General features: G+C 37.0%; 2 protein-coding genes across 2 annotated transcripts; both read left to right on the top strand.

The window, feature by feature from the left end:
• Window positions 1–1,595: 1,595 nt before the first annotated feature.
• On the top strand, window positions 1,596–11,969 carry f7.S (coagulation factor 7 (serum prothrombin conversion accelerator) S homeolog; the record flags this gene model as incomplete). Its single annotated transcript, NM_001092496.1, is given in 8 exon segments — window positions 1,596–1,727; window positions 3,948–4,111; window positions 5,017–5,041; window positions 5,340–5,453; window positions 6,021–6,161; window positions 7,402–7,502; window positions 8,897–9,017; window positions 10,263–11,969. Coding segments are annotated over 8 exon segments (1,299 nt in total). The 3' UTR covers window positions 10,823–11,969.
• A 3,105-nt stretch (window positions 11,970–15,074) lies between these two features.
• LOC108708966 (coagulation factor IX-like) lies at window positions 15,075–19,503 on the top strand (the record flags this gene model as incomplete). The annotated part of the gene is made up of 4 exons (XM_041584747.1): window positions 15,075–15,213; window positions 17,332–17,489; window positions 17,962–17,986; window positions 19,361–19,503. Coding segments are annotated over 4 exons (465 nt in total), but the record flags the coding sequence as incomplete, so codon positions are not given.
• Window positions 19,504–19,755: the final 252 nt, after the last annotated feature.

Here is a 19,755-nt window from a genome sequence, read left to right as displayed (position 1 = left end):
TTGCCGAATGCTGGCGACTTTTCGTCAGCATTTCTTCGGCAGTGCGAGTGTTAAAATTATTCTAGCGATCACTTCTCCCTACTGAAACTTTGTTGTCCTCTTACGCTTAGGTAAATTTGAATAGGGCTGGTACCAGAAATGGAACTAGAGGGGGGCGGGCCCTGGCGCAGGACGCGCAGCCGGGCCCCCCCGCCCCCCTCCGTAAACCCGGAACTGGCCGGGATATGCACGGCGCGCAGACTGCCGGGGGGCCCTGAGGGGGTGCGGGCCTTGGCCCGCTCGCACCCCCTGCTCCCCCGGTAGTTCCGCCCCTGGCTGGTACATTAAAGTAGTTTGGACGTCTTTATTAGAGATGGTGCAAATGCTTGAAGTGGCCACTTTTTATTACAAATGTCCAAGGAACCTGAATAAAGACAAAAGAGATCCTCTAATGCCCTACACATGAGCCCACGCTAAAACGAATGTTCCATGCCCCTCAAAGTCTGGGGAAAAATGTTAGAGCCCGTGAAGCAAAAATACAGTTTATACCAATCTCATTAACAATTTGTTATACTTAAATGTTTATGTTTTGGTGTTGATAACCCTTTAAATATTTTATATTTAAATGTAAAGGTTTTGGTGTTGCTGACCCTTTAAAGGTTTTATATTTTAATGTATAAGTTTTGGTATTACTGACCCTTTAAAAGAAAACTATAACCCCATGAACAATGTAGGTCTCTATAAAAATATATTTAATAACACAGCTCATATGGAAAACCCTGCTTCATGTAAATAAACCATTTTCATAATAATATACTTTTTTAGTAGTATGTGCCATTGGGTTATCCTAAATAGAGAATTGCTATTTTTAAAAAAAAAAAAAAAGGTCATCCCCTGGGATCGTAGGATTCACAGTGCACACAAACAAACAAAGCAAACCATGCTTGTTGTCACATGAGCCAATTAACAGACAGAGTTGTGTCTTTTGCTTCCACATTTCTTCCTGTTACAGTTAGAGTTGTAGTATTTCTGGTCAGGTGATCTCTGAGGCAGCACACAGACTTGAATATATATACCAGTTTAGTAAGATTCTTTAATATGCCACTTAAGTGTAAACAGGCTTAAAGGGGTTGTTCACCTTTGAGTTAACGTTTAGGATGATGTAGCTTTTTATTCACCAGTTTGCAGTTTCCGAAAACTGGTTGATAGGGTCCAATATAAATAGCAGAGGGCCTGAATAGAAAGTTGAGTAATAAAAAGTACCAATAACAAAAAATGTGTAGCTTTACAGAGCATTTGTTTTGAGAAGGGCTCAGTGACCTCCATAAAGTGGAAAAGAGATGAAAAAGGCAAATAATTAAAAAAACAATACACAATAAATAAAGAAGACCAATTGAAAAGTCGCTTAGAATTGGCCATTCTATAGCATACTAAAAGTTAACTTAAAGGTGAACCACCTCTTTAAATCAATAACTATTTGTGTGTGTTTTTAGACAGAATTGCAGAGGGTTTTGTCATGACTAATCCTTCTTAGCAATTCCACAATTGTGCACCGGACATTCCCAGTACAGAGCACTGTCAGGGTCATCCAGTCACCTCCCCCAATCCTGAATGTTCAAACAAAGAACTTTGGACACACTGTTCTCCCTTGTCGGAAAGAGAGATTTCCTACACCATGGATCCAGGGAACAAGAAAGCTTTCTGCTTCTGTTTTCTTATGGTACTTTCACCGTTTCTAGCCTTTGCAGGTATGTAAATACACCAATAATAATAGCCGGACTTGCTAGAGATCAATGCACACCAAGGCAATGGCACTAACAGGCACCAAATTCTATGTTTTCTCATTATAGTTTGTCTTCAGCTTAATTACTACAAAATATATATTTTCTAAATATTCAAAGAAAAGAATTATCTTGTAAAATAGATATATTTGATTGACAGTGAGGCAGCTAGCTTTTTGTTGTACATTACAGTGGCCAAAAAGAGGAGCAAATACTAGGTCAACTTTTTGCACCCAGTAAATTTGTGCCTTGTCATGATTAGGTGGCTTCATAAGTCGGTGTTTAGGCATTTTAAAACTGAAGTGCATGCTAAATGGAATTGTTGCCTGTTGAATTGATTCTATGTCACTCTCCTATTTTGTTTTCTAAGACAAAATTAATTTTTTTTAGATTATATTTCTCAACTGTATTTAATTTTCCACCTACTTATAGTTCCTCGTTCCTGAGTACCTTCAGGGATAGGGAAATAGTGACAAAATTAAATCAGAGTTGACTCTTCCATTTGTAATAGTTTATTTATCATTGTGAAGAGCTATAGCTTTACTAATGAGCAGAGATGAACTCTTGTCACATTTTGTCTACTTTATAGACGCCTTTACTACGTAACTGGATATTAAATTGCAGTTTAGTTCATCTTCCCCTAGGTTGCCTCATACATAACCCCAGTGTTACCATAACTTACCTCCCAAGTTGCTAAAAAGGAAAGGAGAAAGAAGATGTGGAATCCCAGCTCCAATTTAAATGAGAGACCCTTTTATAGCTGAAGTGAAGATTGTCCATACTCTGTAGGACCAGTAGCTAAGGTTCTTGGAGGTAGAATCCTTAGCACATTAGATCAATTTGGAGTCTGACCAAAATATATGGTAATCTATTTGCCTATAGTAGTTCTTATTTTTATATGTTGTAGTGGTCAGAGAGCGGAGCAAAAACTAATTCAACATTTGCACCATAGAAAATGTATGATTTTATTACATAATTCTCAGAGCCCATTAGAAATGACTTTTTAGTATGGCTAGTGTGGTTGCATTATGATGGTTTTGTGAGGCACAAGATTGTTTTGTATAAAATTATGCAAATATAGATATATATATATATATATATATATATATATATATTCTACACGTAGAGACTTTGTAAATATAAGTTATATTTTTAGTACCAGACTAAGACTCCCTTATCCAGAAACCTGTTATCCAGAAAGCCATCACCCATTTTAAGCAATTCTAACTTTTCAAAATGATTTCCTTTTTCTCTGTAATAAAACAGTAATTTATAGTTGATGATACCTAAGCTGTACGAGTCCATATTTGTGGCAAAACAATCTTATTGGGTTTATTTAATGTTTAAATGATTTTTAGTAGACTTAAGGAACAAAGATCCTTTATCCCAAAAAACCCAGGTCCCAAGCGTTCCCGAAAACAGATCCTGTATTTGCAGTTACTGCAGATTATTCTCTATTCTATTTGCCTATAATTGAGATAAGTTTCATAGACAGACATACGTTTAATATAATACTGTTTCTTACCATAAAATCTAAAATATTTCAGTATTATAAAGTTCTTCTTTCATGTATAAATTCAGCAGATGCCAGTCCGTCTCAGTTACAGGATGGTGCTGCTGGATATAGAGAGTCTACAGACAGTGAGTTGAGATTTAATTTTGTGTTTGGAAATGACCAGATTTTTGAAAAATCTGTGCCTAAATTAACAAATGTTCTCCCCATGTGTGCAAATGTATCTGTAATGATAGTCCAACATCCTTATTCTCTATGTGCAAGTCTTTGGTGTCTATTCTGCCATGTTAAATTGATGCCCTCCAGCCTTTAACTCTGGTTTCTCCCTAAGGGTAGCCTCTACAGCAGTGATTCCCAACCAGTGGCTCAGGAGCAACATGTTGCTCACCAACCCCTTGAATGTTGGTCTCAGTGGCCTCAAAGCAAATGCTTATTTTTTTAGTTCCTGGCTAGTTTTGGTTGCATAAAAAACAGATGCACTGCCAAATAGATCCTCCTGTAAGCTGCAAGTCCACATTTCTTATTTGGCATCCTCAGGAACAATTTTTTGAGTTGCTCCCCAACTCTTTTTGCATCTGAATGTTGCTTACAAGTAAACAAGGTTGGAGACCCCAGCTCTACAGTAATGTGCAACAACTATAAACTCTGAACTGTTCTTACCTTTTGTTTCACAGTTTTTTTACAGGACAAAGAGGCGCATATTCTGTTGAAAAGCAGAATAAGGAGAGCCAATAGCATTTTTGAGGAATTTAAAGCAGGATCACTGGAACGAGAATGTATTGAGGAGATCTGTTCCTATGAGGAGGCCAGGGAAATCTTTCAGGATGACAGACGCACGGTATGTTTTTTTTTGTTCATCTCATGGCAAGAACATAGTGGTGAAACAAGGCTTTTGCAAGATATACAGTAGATGTTGTTCTTTATGTCATTTCTAGTCCACTATAAATAATATATAGTCACACTAGTGTAACAAAATATCAACTTTTAGGACCATGTAGACAAAGTGCCCCAAGACAATTAACAATTAGTCTTCATTTTTTTGGGTTTGTGAATTACTTAACTTTTTGTCATTCCATTTTCAGCGCCACCTGAAACTGAAACTCTTGAAAACAGAATTCATTATTCCAATATCCAATATATTTTCAATACTTCTAATATCTTCTCTTGTCCCTCAGATCTCACTCACAGATAACATCACTGCTGCTAGACTCATTCATCTATCTCACCACTCAACATCAGCTGCTTCCCTATGTATATATCTTCACTGGCTCCCATTCTCCTCTAGAATCAAATTCAGATTACATATTACACTCAAATACAAGGTCCTGCAACCTATGCTCTTTTCTACTCTCATCACTTCACCCCATTCCTGACTGCAAGACTTCAAAACTTCTACCTGTCTCTGAAACTCTCTTCCTAGAGCTATTAGACTATCCCCTTCCTTCCACATTTTCAAATGCTCCCTAAAGACACACCTGTTTAAGGAAACATATTGAGTGTATCTTGACTGATTAGAAATCAACATAAAACATTAATAACTGTTTCATATCTCTTTTGTTTCAAATGTACCCAACCCCTTTAGATTGTAAGCTCTTGTGAGTAGGGCCCTCTGATCCTGTTTATTGTTTGTTTAATTATTGTAAGACCCGTTAGCCTTAAATGATTGTGAAGTGTGGCGTAACTTGCTTAGCCTATATAAATAAATGATTTCTGATAATACACCTATCTTCTTTTGTATTTCAGAAAGAATATTGGAAAGTATACACAGGTAAAATAAATTCAGGATTCATCCAGTTCTAGAATAATGAGTACACCTGAAATAACACTACATGTTTAGCTATATACACTCTTATAATTCTATAATAAGAGAGAAGAAAGAGCAGGGCCCAGTAGGTGCCAGACTGGTGCCCATTATTTCTATGATACAGAAATTTTATAGTACTGGTAGCTAACTCGAGTGTCCTTTAAGGAAATACATATGAGACCCAATAACTACCTCTTTGACACAGCTAACAAAAACCATAGTTTTCATTATTGAAGCATTAACTAATCCAAGTTATTTGCAGATGGAGATCAGTGTCTCTCCAACCCATGTATAAATGGAGGAACCTGCTTTGACCAGCACCAGTCATATATCTGTACCTGTGCCATGGGCTATGAGGGGCGACACTGTGAAACAAGTAAGAGTGAAAACATACAGTACAAGCTGCTTGCAACATATTTTTACCCTTTGTTTACAAAGATACATTTTTACCACTGAAATAGTCAGCTTTTGGCCTGTTTTTGTTGCAAGTATTATTATTTGCTAAAAATTGAATTTCTGAGAGATGGCCTGTAACTGTAACTTAGAGCTTTCTGGATAACGGGTTTCCAGATTAGGGATGCCATACCTGTAATATATTTGGGAAAAAGTGTTAGATTTTTTTTGTATTTGTACAAGACAGGTCCAAACTGCAGCACCTGGTTTTGAAATGTGCCGGGAGATGTAGATGTTAATGATGATGTAGAAGCTAATAACAGAAGAACGGCACCAGCTTTTACCTGGTTTTATTTGTATTCCCTAGTCTTTCTGCACTGCCTGTTTCTCGGCATCTCAAAACCTCTGCTGAAGCCATAAGCTCTCTTTCAAGGCAGTCTCTCAGTATATGACTTCAATTAGTTTTAATATCAAAATGAAGAACACACCCTTTCCTTATTTTACTTGATAAGCTCCTTGGTTCTATAATACATTTATTTATTTTTTTCAGATTTGAGGGACATGCTGAAATGCATTTATGACAATGGGCAGTGTGAACATTTTTGCCATGACAATTCATCTACAGGCCGTCAGTGCTCCTGTGCTGAAAGCTACAAACTGGGAGCTGATGGTCTATCATGTGAGCCTGAAGGTCAGTGAAAAGATGTTTGTAAAGGGTTTGTTCACATTCTAAACACTTTATTTAATTGAGTAATTTTCAGGTTGTTCACTTGAAATGAAGACTTTTTTCATTTGATTTCCACTTTTCATTGGTTTTCCAAAATTGAAGTTTATAGTTTAATGTTTGTGTTTTTAGTGTCTCAGTCTGGCAGCTCAGTGATCCAGGAGCATCTTGACCTGTTATGATTTGCTAAATTTAGTAGATACAATTAGTCAATATATTTCTCAGCAGCATCTATTTTTATTAGCAACTATTGTATCAATTCTAACTGCTGCCTTTAATGAAACTCAGGGATTCAACTCAGCAGGGAAAGATAAGAAATGTATCAATTAAATGTATTGATTTAAAAGCAGCAGAGTCGGTGCCCCCCCCCAAGCTGCTTTAGAAGATGAAAAATTAAAGGGGAACTATCATAAAATTTTATAAAAGCTTCATCATACTGAAATAAGAAACTTTCTAAATACAATCAATTAAATATTCTGCATTGTTTATGAAATAATCAAGTTTATCTTCACTATCCCTCTCTCAGCATCTGTTTCCCTTCACTCTCTCTTCATGCATGTCAGATATTCAGTTAGATCCAATTAGGGATGCACCGAATCCAGAATTCTTCTGGCCAGCCAATCCGAATCCTAATTTGCATATGCAGATTAGGGTCGGGGAGGTAAATCGTGTGACTTTTTGTCACAAAAACAAGGAAGTAAAAAATGTTTTTGCCTTCCCACCCCTAATTTGCATATGCAAATTAGGATTCTGTTCGGTATTCGGCGAATCTTTCATGAAGGATTCGGGGGTTCGGCCGAATCCAAAATAGTGGATTCGGTGCATCCCTAGATCCAATATATCTTGGAATAAGTCTTTATTCTGGTGAACTGTCTGAAACCAACTGAACTGAAAAAAGTGTTTGAAGGTGAACAACCCTTTTAACAATGAATAAACATATTAAGAAGTATTTACTATAAAGAGGCATAAGCCGTTTTACAAAAATGCATTCAGTTTCAGTGCCCCTTTGATAATATGACCTTGAGATAAATAGCTATTTTCTGGTCTCACTAGTCTATGGCAGCACCACAGGAAAAGTGTTTACTGTATTGGAACAAGATATTCCAAAGGAAGTTTTATGGCAAAGCTTTGCCTTTTAATAAACCTATACTCATATCTTAATATATGATCACTGAATTCTAATTTCTGAAAGTTTATTTTATTTCAGTTGATTATCCTTGTGGAAAAGTTCCAGTACTGAAAAACCTAACTAAGCGTGGACGGATTGTGGGAGGTGATATGTGTCCAAAAGGTGAATGCCCCTGGCAGGTAAGAAAGATGCAAAAAGCAACTTGTTTTTCCAAAATGTTAGTTATCGATTAACTTTTAGGTTGATGACTCTTTCTTCTCTCTTTTTATAAAGGATTGTATTGGGATCTGGCTGTGTTTTGCACATACAGTAGTATCCAATGCATACATTTTGCTGTGTGAATGATGTGCAAGTTAAGAGAAGGGTAGGGGATAAGAGTGGGGATTCCTATGTGCCGCCCCTCCCTTTGTTTACACACACATTACACACATATATATATACTATATATACAGTTGTGTTCAGAATAATAGCAGTTTGTTTAAAAAAGTGGATAAATCCTTATAATAGTTTTTATTTCCATACATGCAAATGCATTGGGAACACTGCACATTCTATTCCAAATCAAAACATAAAGAAAAAAAAATCAAATTTGTGTTATTCCTTTACAGAAAGTGAAGAAAAGGGAATATTTGGCTGTTCCAAAAAGTAGCAGTGTCTGCATTCTTCTTTACAAACTCATTCACTGTATAACCTGAAAAATGTTTCCAGATTTTGCTTTCCTTTGAATCACAGAACTAATATTTAGTTGTATAACAAGTGTTTCTGAGAACTGCTGCACATCTGTGTTACATGGAGTCCACCAACTTCTGGCACCTGTTACATTCCACAATTCTTCTGCATTTCTTGCTTTTGCCTCAGAAACAGCATTTTTGATGTCACTCCACACATTTTCTATTGGATTAAGGGCCATGGATTGGGCTGACCACTCATAAAGTCAATTTTGTTAGTCTAGATGTTGCTCGTTTACTTGTGTGTTTGGAGTCGTTGTCTTGTTGAAACACCCATTTTAAGGACATTTCCTCTTAGCATAAGGCAACATCACCTCTTCAAGTATTTTGATGTATTGAAACTGATCCATGATCCCTGGTATCTGATAAATAGGCCCAACACCATAGTATGAGAATCACCCCCATATCATGATGCTTGTGTCACCATGTTTTACTCTCTTCACACTGAACTGTGACTTGAATTCAGTGTTTGGGGGTCGACTGGAAAACTGTCTGTGGCCCATAGACCCAAAAAGAACAATCTTGCTTTCATCAGTCCACAAAATGTTGTGCCATTTCTCTTTAGGCCAGTCAATGTGTTCTTTGGCAAATTGGAATCTCTTCAGCATGTCTTTTTTTCAACAATGGGACTTTGCAGGGGCTTCTTGCCGATAGCTTTAATACTACTCTTTTTCCTATCCTAGAACTGCAGCTAGCATCCTTCTACGCAATAAATGACATGCCTGTTCTTTCATTAAACTTGAATACATTTATGTAAATACTTAAATACTGTGTGGCGGAGCTATTTTGTCCAAGGTTTGCTTCTCATTTTCATTGCTTCTTTTTGTTTCTAAATGTCTTTGTAGGCTCTGCTGATGTATGACAAAACATTCATTTGTGGTGGAACTTTAATTGCCCCAGACTGGGTAATCACTGCAGCTCACTGTTTAAAACCACTTCCAGAAAACAAGCTTACAGTTGTACTGGGTAAGACATTATTAGGTCAATAGGATAGAAATGCAGTATCAAGAAGATCATTACTACAGCATATAAATAGTCAATCCACCTTAATTGGCTTTTATATAATGTAGTCAGTGATATTCTGATCAAAAACATTGCTATACACAAGTTTAGCTTTTCAAGTCTGTCTCCCTTGAGTGTGAAAGTTTTAATTTTAAATGGCTGTTGGGGTTTAACCTGCAGTTTAGGGATGCACCAAATCCAGGATTCGGTTCGGGATTCAGCCAGGATTCAGCCTTTTTCAGCAGGATTCGGATTTGGCCGAATCCTTCTGCCTGGCCGAACCAAATCTGAATCCTAATTTGCATATGCAAATTAGGGGTGGGGAGGGAAATCGTGTGACTTTTTGTTCCAAAACAAGGAAGTAAAAAAAAATTCCCCTTCCCACCCCTAATTTGCATATGCAAATTAGGGTTCAGTATTCGGCCAAATGTTTCACAAAGGATTCGGGGGTTCGGCCGAATCCAAAATTGTGGATTCGGTGCATCTCTACTGCAGTTAGATTTGAATTGCAATTATCTATTTTATCACTAGTCACTTGTATTCTTTTACATTTTGCCAGTCTAACTACTGCCTGGTTACTAGGGTAAGGTGAGCCTAACAACTAGAAAATAGCTTCATTGTTTTTAAAAAATTTCTCGTGCCAAAAAAGAATTAATAATAAATAAATAATAAAGACAAAACTCAAATTGTCTCAAAATACTAGGGATGCACCTAATCTACTATTTTTGATTCAGCTGAACCCCCAAATCCTTCACGAAAGATTCGGCCGAATACCTTACCAAATCTGAATTTGCATATGCAAATTAGGAGTGGGAAGGGGAAAACATTATTTTCTTCCTTGTTTCCTTTCCTTTCTCTCCCCGCCCTTAATTTTTATATGCAAATTAGGATTTGGATTTTATTCGGCCGGGCAAAAGGATTCAGCCGAATCCGAATCTTGTTGAAAAAGGCCGAATCCAGTATTCAGTGCATCCCTACAAAGTACCTCTGTTTACATCTTACCAAATGGTAATTTCAAGGTTGAACTAACAATTTATGAATGGATTACAATGCCTAAGGGGGCATCCCAGCCAGTGACCATGTATCTTGATTTGAGAGCTGAACCAGAAGTGGATGCTTACTGGCCCTACAGAGGTTTCCATTCATATAATGAAGCTGTTACTAAACTGAGCATGCTTATGAAACTTGGGGTTTCTTTTGTCCTTTCAGGAGAACATAGAATTGGCAGACCAGAAGGAACTGAACAAGAGAGGAAAGTTTCTAAAATAATAATACATGAGCAGTATTTTGGGTCTAAAACAAACAACGACAATGATATAGGTCTCCTTAAACTGACTATACCAGTCAACTATACAGACTATGTGGTCCCTTTATGTTTGCCTGAGAAACAGTTTGCTGTACGAGAGCTTTTATCTGTTAGATTCTCTACAGTCAGTGGCTGGGGACGCCTGCTTGATAAAGGAGCCACCCCGGAAGTGCTGCAGAGGGTACAGCTGCCCCGGGTCAAAACACAGGACTGCATCAAGCAGACCCAAATGAATATTTCACAAAACATGTTTTGTGCAGGATTCACTGACGGCAGCAAGGACTCTTGCAAAGGAGACAGCGGGGGGCCTCATGCCACGGAGTACAAGAATACTCATTTCCTTACCGGTATTGTCAGCTGGGGCCTAGGATGTGCTCAAAAAGAGAAATATGGTGTGTACACCAGGGTATCCAGGTACACAGAGTGGATAAAGGAGCACATGGATGAGCACACACTTGCTTAAATAACTGTGACACAAAACATTTTCCTAAGAATTAAATCCATTAACTGACATCATTTGCACAACTAAATCTCCTATGATCCTGCTTGACGTGAAATTGCCAGGCATACTGCCATTAATGCAATCATTTATTGCGGTGCCTTTATAAACAGGGTAGAACTTCTTGATTTACATGTGTAAAATAACTTAACTAATAACTGTTAAATAATCAGGTATGCTGAGCAATTTTTGATAAAAAGTGCAAATGTGCCATTATCTTTGGCCACAATTATAATGGTGTTCAAAAACATTTGCAGTTGGTTTTCATCTTTTATTATTTGTGGTTTTTGAGTTATTTAGCTTTTTGTTCAGCAGTTCTCCAGTTTGCAGTTTTGGCAATTTGATTGCTAGGGTCCAAATGACCTGAACCACCATGCATTGATTTTAATAAAAGACTGGAATATGAATAGGAGAGGCCTAAATAGAAAGATGAGCAATTAAAAGTAACAATACATTTGTAGCCTGACAGAGAATTTGTTTTTTACTTAGGGTCAGTGACTCCCATTTGAAAACTGGTCAAGTCAAATAATTTGAAAACTATAAAAGAGAAAAAAAGTAGACCAATTAAAGAGTTGTTTAGAATTAGCCATTCTATAACAAAGCAAACCACTCCTTTAAAAAAAATGCTCCATAAAAAAATAAGAAAACCATAATGAAGGAAAATACATGGCTAGAAATATATATATGATATATTCACTGAAATACAAAAGAGGAGTCAGTTGCTTTTAATGCAGACAGATGCGCAAGAGAACTAAGGGGTGCAAACGATTGCTCCTTAGTGCTCAGTTAAAAATTGCATCTCCCTGTGCCAAGTGCAAACTTGCACAGGGGGGGAATGGGGATGTCTACATGCTTCCCTCACCACCCCTCATGAGTGTCAAACTCAGCAAAAGTATAAGGCAAACTGCAGAAAACATGGCAGATTGCACCCTACAATGCAAGTAAATGATAACCAATAGTCTTCATACCAATACAAAATGACTTTGTTAGAATTAAGTAGAAGAGAAGTAAAGTTTAGGTTGGGTCTAAGTATACATAAAAAAAATCCATATAATCTCTGTGTGCCGTTATCTAAAAGAAAACTGGTAATATTAAACAGTTTTGAGACTTACCATATTGTCCTTGTATTTTTCCTTACATTTAATCCATGTAATCCTCTATGTATACATTGTATGTACTCAATAACTTCCACATCACTTAGAGATCTATTTACTAATTTTTAGATGGAAATGTGAGGGCCAAAAAAAGCAAGAATACTAGCTTAATTTAGAAAAACGGTGACAGAATATTCCTGCTCGCCTTTTTTTGCAGAAAAAAATTGCACGCCAGCAGGCATTGTTCCAGGCCTTTTCAATGATAAAATGGGAAAATAAATATATAAAGCTGGTAGAGAGACAATTCCTATTGACTCCTATTAAACCTGGCCAGCTTTTACTTGCCGAGTTATTTCTGGTGACATTTTGTGATTTTATTCTTTAATAAATCCTGACCATTCAAGGTTCTGAAAAATATTCTTAAGTATATTCATAGCTGTGTTTTATCTTGAATCGTAAAAAAAACAAAAACTTTTGATATAATTAATTGTAACCTTCATGAACTCTTTCTTTCTACAGATTCCTCCTCTTTAGCAATGCCGCTTTAGATTATTATTATTATTGATATTATTTGAAGAAAAATCTAAACATACAGGGGAGTTATTTACTAAAATCCGAAAATTTCTCACTATTTTCTTAAAACCACTTCGACCAAACTCACGTGCACTGTTTTTATCAATAAATTTACTCGAAAAAATCTGGTGCTGGAAAAGACTCAATAAAATTGTAAAAAAAAAATTGTGCAATTTTTTTTTTGGATTTGATGCGGAAAAACTCGGATTCTCGCCTGAAAACCACAAATTATTCGTTTATAGTATGAAACCCAGCGCAGATCATGATATCTTTTCATTTTAAACGGCACCAAGGTTTGGGATATTTAGATGTGGATCCATGAGGTGTGTCACATGTAAGATAATTCGAGTGTCGAATACATTTGTATGTAGTGTGACGCAGGAGACACATCAAATTAAAAGTTATATAAATTGCAATACGAAATCTGTAGTATATCTAATTACATGCTTGAAGGGCCATAAGCAGTATGTTGGGTGCACCATTAGGAATCTGTAGAACAGCATAAGGGAACATCTTAATACCATTATATCTGGGAGTGAAAGTACACCAGTATCGAGACATTTTAAGGAATGCAATGGTGGAAATATGGCATTGGTATCAGTACAGGGCATAGAGAGAGTAACCTTGGGCCCAAGAGGGCGGATTTACAAGCCAAATAAATAGATCTATAAGTTACACACCGGACAGCCCCAACGTTTACATTCGGTATTCGACATTAATCGTTACTTTTAGGATGACACACATTAGTTTCCATTGGAATCACTACATTGGTTAATTTTTACTAAGTAACCTGTATTTGTTACAGTATTAAATGGGTTACCAGAGGGGAATTGTAACATTAAATTGTGAACGGTATATAAAATTATGAAGCATCATATAATCTAACTAACTCATTAATTATGACATGAAATTGAATAGATGTTTGAACTGTATTTTTATAACGGATATAATCTATTTTCTGTGTAATGTCTTTTTATAATAATGAACTTGAATAGTTAATGTATTAATTAGATGGGCAGGCTATGTCAGGGTTAAATGATGTGCATGATGAGAGTTGAGGACACGAAACGCGTCAGACCTCATACAGTAATCTTATAAATTAGATTCCATTTCAACTAATTGTGCCTGTTTTATGTCCCCGGAGTTCTTTGTATTTCTACAATACTCAGTTTGTCACAGTGATTATGGTATCTTCTGCAGTAGGAATAACGGCTCATCCTAAGGAATTGCTAATCATACATAGTATTCCCATTATATATAGACTCACATTGAAGATTCCATTATATATAGGTATATATACTATGACAAAAGATGCTGAGACTGCAGGACACATAGGGGCAAATCCACTAAGCAGCGAAAATGCGCTAGCGACGCCTTCGCCAGGCGAAGTTTCGCCAGGGCGCCGCTAATTCACTAAAATCCGAAGTTGCGCTCAGGGAGGCGAACGGTAGCGAATTTGCGCTAGCGTTAATTCGTCAAGCAAAGCGAAGTTACGCTAGCGATGCCTAATTTGCTTACGGCGCCAAGTTAAAGTTGAATGGACGTATATGTAGCAGCAAATACATTACACTACACAAGCCTGGGAAACCTTCATAAAATAAAATAGAGTTGTTATTTTCCCTATACATGTGCCCACTGTATAGTTTAGGTGCCATATGTTAGGAAATGTAGGGGGGAAGGAGGGTACCCCCAAAAAAATGTATGATCTTTTTCAGCCTATCACCCTTAAAAAAGGAAAAGACACCAGCGTTTTTTGGGACTTAGAAAAAATTTCAACTTTTTTTGAAGCAAGCCCTATCTACTCTATTGCACTTCGTCTGGTCTCAGTTGGTGAAGGCAAGTCTGGCGCAAGAGTTAACGTTCATGAAAATGCGCAAGTTATTGAATTAGCGTAGTTAAGTCCCTTCGCCATAGCACAACTTCGCCTGGCGTAAGGGTGCGAAGTAGCGCTAGAGTAGGTCCACTTCTCTAGCAAATTTACGACAGCGCCAGTTAGTAAATCGGCGAAGTAACGAAATGACGTCACGCTGGCAAATTTGCGCCAGCGTTAGTCACTTCGCCCTTTAGTGAATTTGCCCCATAGCTGTTTATTATGTTTCTTATGGATATCTAGCTGTTGCTGAACTAAAAATACCATCATCCTTCGTGCGAAATTGAACAAATAAGCAGCTAAAATAATTTGCTATATTTATATTATTTATTATTTTACTTCCGTATTTATTCTTTTTTTTTATTATTATTATAATGTTAGTTCTCCCTGTGTGTACCTTTCTACAGTGTAATAGTAGGGATAAAGGATATTCAGAAAGACAGCATGGATTTCAGCCATTTCATCTGTCCATGTCACAGACTGTTCATTGCCCTTCTTATCAGCTAAACAAATACAAGTCTCCACTGAACAGATCGGGTAATGGAAACAAATAAAATTCATAGCCAAAGTCTAGAATTCATTTCTGTTTGGGATGTATAGAGATGTTTTCCTTTACATCAGAAACTGCCAGGAATAAGTGAAATGTTTGCAGAGGCTCTTGCCAGCACTTCCTTGAACTTCTGACTTCTTTTTCCTTTGTAAACTGCCCAGGAGAAAACAAGAGCTCTGCATTCAAAAACATAGCACCATAGCTGGCCAGACATGTCTGCTCATTCTTATTGCTTTACCCGCTGTCCTCCTCCAACAAGCTACAGATGGTAAGCAACAGCAAGGTGCAGCTTTCTCTGATCTCTGTTTGCAATGCATTTTAAATGGTATAGGCGAGATACCAACATTTCTGTTAATCTTATGTTTTCCACATGTATTCCATGTTGGATTTAAAAGTTAGAAACTGCAGAATATTTCCAAAATAGTAATATTTTGCCAGTTTAGGGGGTTAGGCACAGCCCTGTAAATTAAAATATGTTATAAACAAACATAAGTCTATAATGTATTGTTCTTTTTGTAAATCTTCAGATTTAATAAATTGAGATTTTACTCTCTGCATAAGGTTTCTTTACCATAATATCAGCTTATAGAATTCTCTACCAAGAGACATGTTAACGTAAAATGTAATGGTTGGATGCACTTCTAGAAGAATAAAGGTGTGTATAATGATGTTTAATCAGTAAATAACCCAAATAGTAGTCTGATGCTTTTTTGGGGGTGAAAAAAAATGTTCCTCCTGTTTTGTAAATTTTTTTGGAAAGCTTGAAATCATTGACTTTGTGCCTTAGTTATGTAACATTTCTATTTAGATGAAATTCAAAACAAATTCTAAATACCAAAAATGTAAAGAAGGAATTCTGTTTCAAAACAGTATATTAGAGTTTGTTTAACATTGAGTACATAATCATAAATGCTGCAGGCACAACCCATTTGTTAAAACCCAAGCTATTCACTAACAAACATTCCTAAAAAGCTTTCTGGTTCAGGATATGACCCTACCTAATTAGGACTGGATTAAAAAAATACTGGGTGTGGCCCAATTAATGAAAAGTCTATTTTTTTTAAGTATGTCAGCCGTTACCTGTTGTGACACTGATAGCTGTTTTTGGCAAGGGGAACTCTCTGTGGTTGGGGGACCAAGGTTTATTTATTCTCTGCCCTACAATTTGCATTTCTGGTTTTGGCATTTTCACATAACTAAAACTGAAAAGGGCATGTGGACTGTATACTAGGTGACCCATACAAGCTAAAATATGATTGTAAAGAAGATGATTCTGCAAAATGTGACATGTTGCATGTACAGGTTAGGTGATGTATTGAGCCTAAGTTATGATCTCCTTCCCTTGTTTGCTCGGACTGCCAATCTTTACTACCTTATTGGTGCACACGTGCACATTCTTCTAACTTGCCTTTTTTTATTATTATCCCCCCCCCCATGCTCTTTGTAATGTTTAGTTAATTGCTTATTGGGTGATATTCACCGTAATAGGATGGGAACAATTATATGGGGAATTACTGGGGGCCCACTGTGAGCCCCAGATCTTCACTGCTAAAGTTCTTTAGTGGCCCTGGGGTGCAAAGTGCAATTTCAGATGCAATTCAACATGTTTTTACCCACAGTGCAGCATTTGCACCCATAATTCCAGCAGCATGGATTTGTACCTGCCAAATTAGCATTCAGTGCATTTAAAGAGAAGGAAAGGTCAACTGTTAGGCACCCGCTAGTGATTATAATGACATAATTAATTACTTCTGTATGTGCAGCGCAAGATCTTCTTGCACTTCCATATCCTCTTTCGCTTCCTGAAGCATGGGCAGTAGAGTAAAAAGCTAAACTTTAAGCAACAAAAAGTTGTTTTTACTGTACAGGCCAGAGATCATTGAAGAATGATAAAGCAGAAGTTGTTTGCTCTGTGGTTTGGGCCAGTGCAGTTTTCAGTGACCAGGAGCACCAGCTTGTTATATTGGCTAATCCATTATAATCACTGGGGGAGAGGGGGTGGTGGGTGCCTAACATTTGGCACCCACCAGTGATTTCACCTTTCTGCTCCTTTAAGACAATGAGCATTTTTACAAATCAAACAAAGTTATAAAGTTGTGGTCACATTTTTTATACCATTTCTCTGTGTTTCTATTGCTCAGCATTAAAATATGAACCCTGTAAGTCTACTGCATCTGTTGAAGCAACCTGCACTGGGAACATTTATGGGAAGGGAGTAACTATATTGCTTTTGAATTATGGGGTGACAAGAAAAAAGGCTAGCAATGACTTGGACAGAAATGTTTATGATTTCTTTTATTTTTATGATATATATGACATAATAATCCAGTTACCAAAAAAAAACCCACACCAGCAAGTACTAAAATAACATGGTCACCATTTACAGTGTTTTTGAAGCATGGAAACGCCCACAACATACTAAGGGCCAAACGAACAAATTCAGGCTTTGAAGAAATTAAAAAAGGTAACCTGGAAAGTGAATGTTATGAAGAGCCCTGCTCATTTGAGGAAGCACGGGAAGTCTTTGAGGATGAAGACAAAACTGTAAGAACAAATTGCATAGCTCTGTAAGATTATGTTTAACTGGACTATTGATTCCGCTTCAAACATATTTAAATGTAAGCACATTGATCATTAAATCATATCATCCCCATTGATGCCTTGTGGATTCATAATTAAAAAAAAAAGAACAAAAAAAACCCTCTTGGCTGATTTTGGTCCTATATTACCTGTGCCTGTAGCCAGTAGCATTACTTTCATCTGCCTCACTGCAAACACCGGCGAATTTCAGCTCAAACACGTGTGTGAGCATTTTCCCCTTGTGTGCAGTGACAGGTAGAGACCATTAATGTCACCGACTGCAAACAGGGATGGTTTTGGCAATCTCTCCTTTGGCAGAGAATATGCAAAGTGTGATAGCAAAAAAGAGACTGACAATGTCTTGTATTCTGAGCATTTTAAATTTAAGTTTACATTAATCTACTTTTAAAAAAAACTTGTACTTTTTGTTTAACAGACAGAATTTTGGAGCAAGTATTTCGGTAAGAAAAATATCTTATAACAATATCAAATTATTTACTAAATATTTACTAAAGCCAGTAATTACCCCTTGTTGCAGAGTCAGCACAGCGGAGCTCACGGGGGCCATCTTCAGCTGCTTCAGTTATCTCAGTAAGGAAGCGCCATATCGGAGCATGCGTAGTTGGAGCATTTTCCTGGTTTGCTACAATTGCGTATGCGCCGAAAGTGTCAAAAATTACAGAAGCGCCGAAAGAAGACCTAAAGATTACAGAAGCAGCTGAAGATGGAGCCTGTGAGCTCCTATTAGAAAGGAGGTTTACTTCTTTAAGTATTCATTCTGGGGGTATAGTTTTTCTTTAAGGTGGACTTGCCACATGTATATCCAAAACATTGGTTACACAATATGGGGCTTCGAAACTAGGTTTGCAGCTGTCCTAAAATGTGCAATACAAGTATGGGACCTATTATCCAGAAACCTCGGGACCTGGTATTTTCCAGATAATTGATCTTTTTACTAGAAAATAATTTAAATATTAAATAAACCCAAGAGGCTTGTTTTGCCTCCAGTAAGGATTAATTATATCTAATTTGGATCAAGAACAAGGAACTGTTTTCATATTACAGAGAGAAAGGGAATCATTTTTACACATTTGGATTATTTGGATAAAATGCAGTCTATGGGAGATGATTTCCGTAATTTAGAGCTTTCTGGATAATGGTTCCCATACTGGTACTTTTCACTGAATACAAGAGTACAGCTATGGGATTTGTTATCTGGAAACCTTTAGTATATACAAGGTAGTCAGCACAGCCTCCTGGCTTTTTCTTTCTTGTGGTGCAAGTTATCCAGTGGCCACTTTTCCACGGGTATACACTTAGTAGTACAAGACGAAACAGCACCACCTTCTTTTTAAAAATTAAAATGCCTTTATTGGAACCCTTTAGGGCATTACAGCAACGTTTCGGGTCACACCTGACCCTTTGTCAAGCTTGGAAACCTTTATCCAGAAGCTCTGAATTACGGAAAGGTCATCTCCCATAGATTCCACTATAATCAAATAATCCAATTTTTCTAAAATGATTTCCTTTTTCACTCTATAAATAAAACAGTGCCTTGTACTTGATCCAAACTAAGATATAATTAATCCTTATTGGAAGCAAAGTCAGTTTATTGGGTTTATTTAATATTTACATGATTTTCTAGTAGACTTAAAGTATGAAGATCCAAATTACAGAAAGATCTGTCATCCGGAAAAACCCCAGGTCCCAAGCATCCTGGACAACAGGTCCCATACCTGTACATCATTGCAAGACTTTCTGAAACCTGAACTGCTGAATAGCACTATTATACCTTATCATGATGACAGGTTCTCATTAACTGTGTGTATTTCTAGATGGTGATCAGTGTAACTCAAATCCTTGTCAGAATGGTGGATCATGTAAAGATGGGATCAATGAATATAATTGCTTCTGCAATGCTGGTTTTCAGGGCAAACACCGTGAAACAGTTCAGTTAATTTTTCTCTTTGCTGATTAGATACTTTTTGTTTGTAAGAAACTGGTCAGGGGTGTTCTTTGCTGGCCTCCCCTTTGTCTGCTATAAGGAACCATATTAGAAGTTAACATGACGTCATTATATTATAATATGCAACATGCACTGTGAAATAATGCACTAAAAATGCATGACTGCGGGCAACAAATTTCCCAAAAATGCCTCTCCATTGGAAATAATTAAAAATCGCAGCCAGTAAAGCCAAAGCATCACTTCATTCTTCCGAAGTCACCCGAA

Source organism: Xenopus laevis, chromosome 2S (assembly GCF_017654675.1).
Source record: "Xenopus laevis strain J_2021 chromosome 2S, Xenopus_laevis_v10.1, whole genome shotgun sequence".
In the NCBI taxonomy this organism is placed as follows: domain Eukaryota; kingdom Metazoa; phylum Chordata; class Amphibia; order Anura; family Pipidae; genus Xenopus; species Xenopus laevis.
This window is presented reverse-complemented; position numbering and strand designations above follow the sequence as displayed.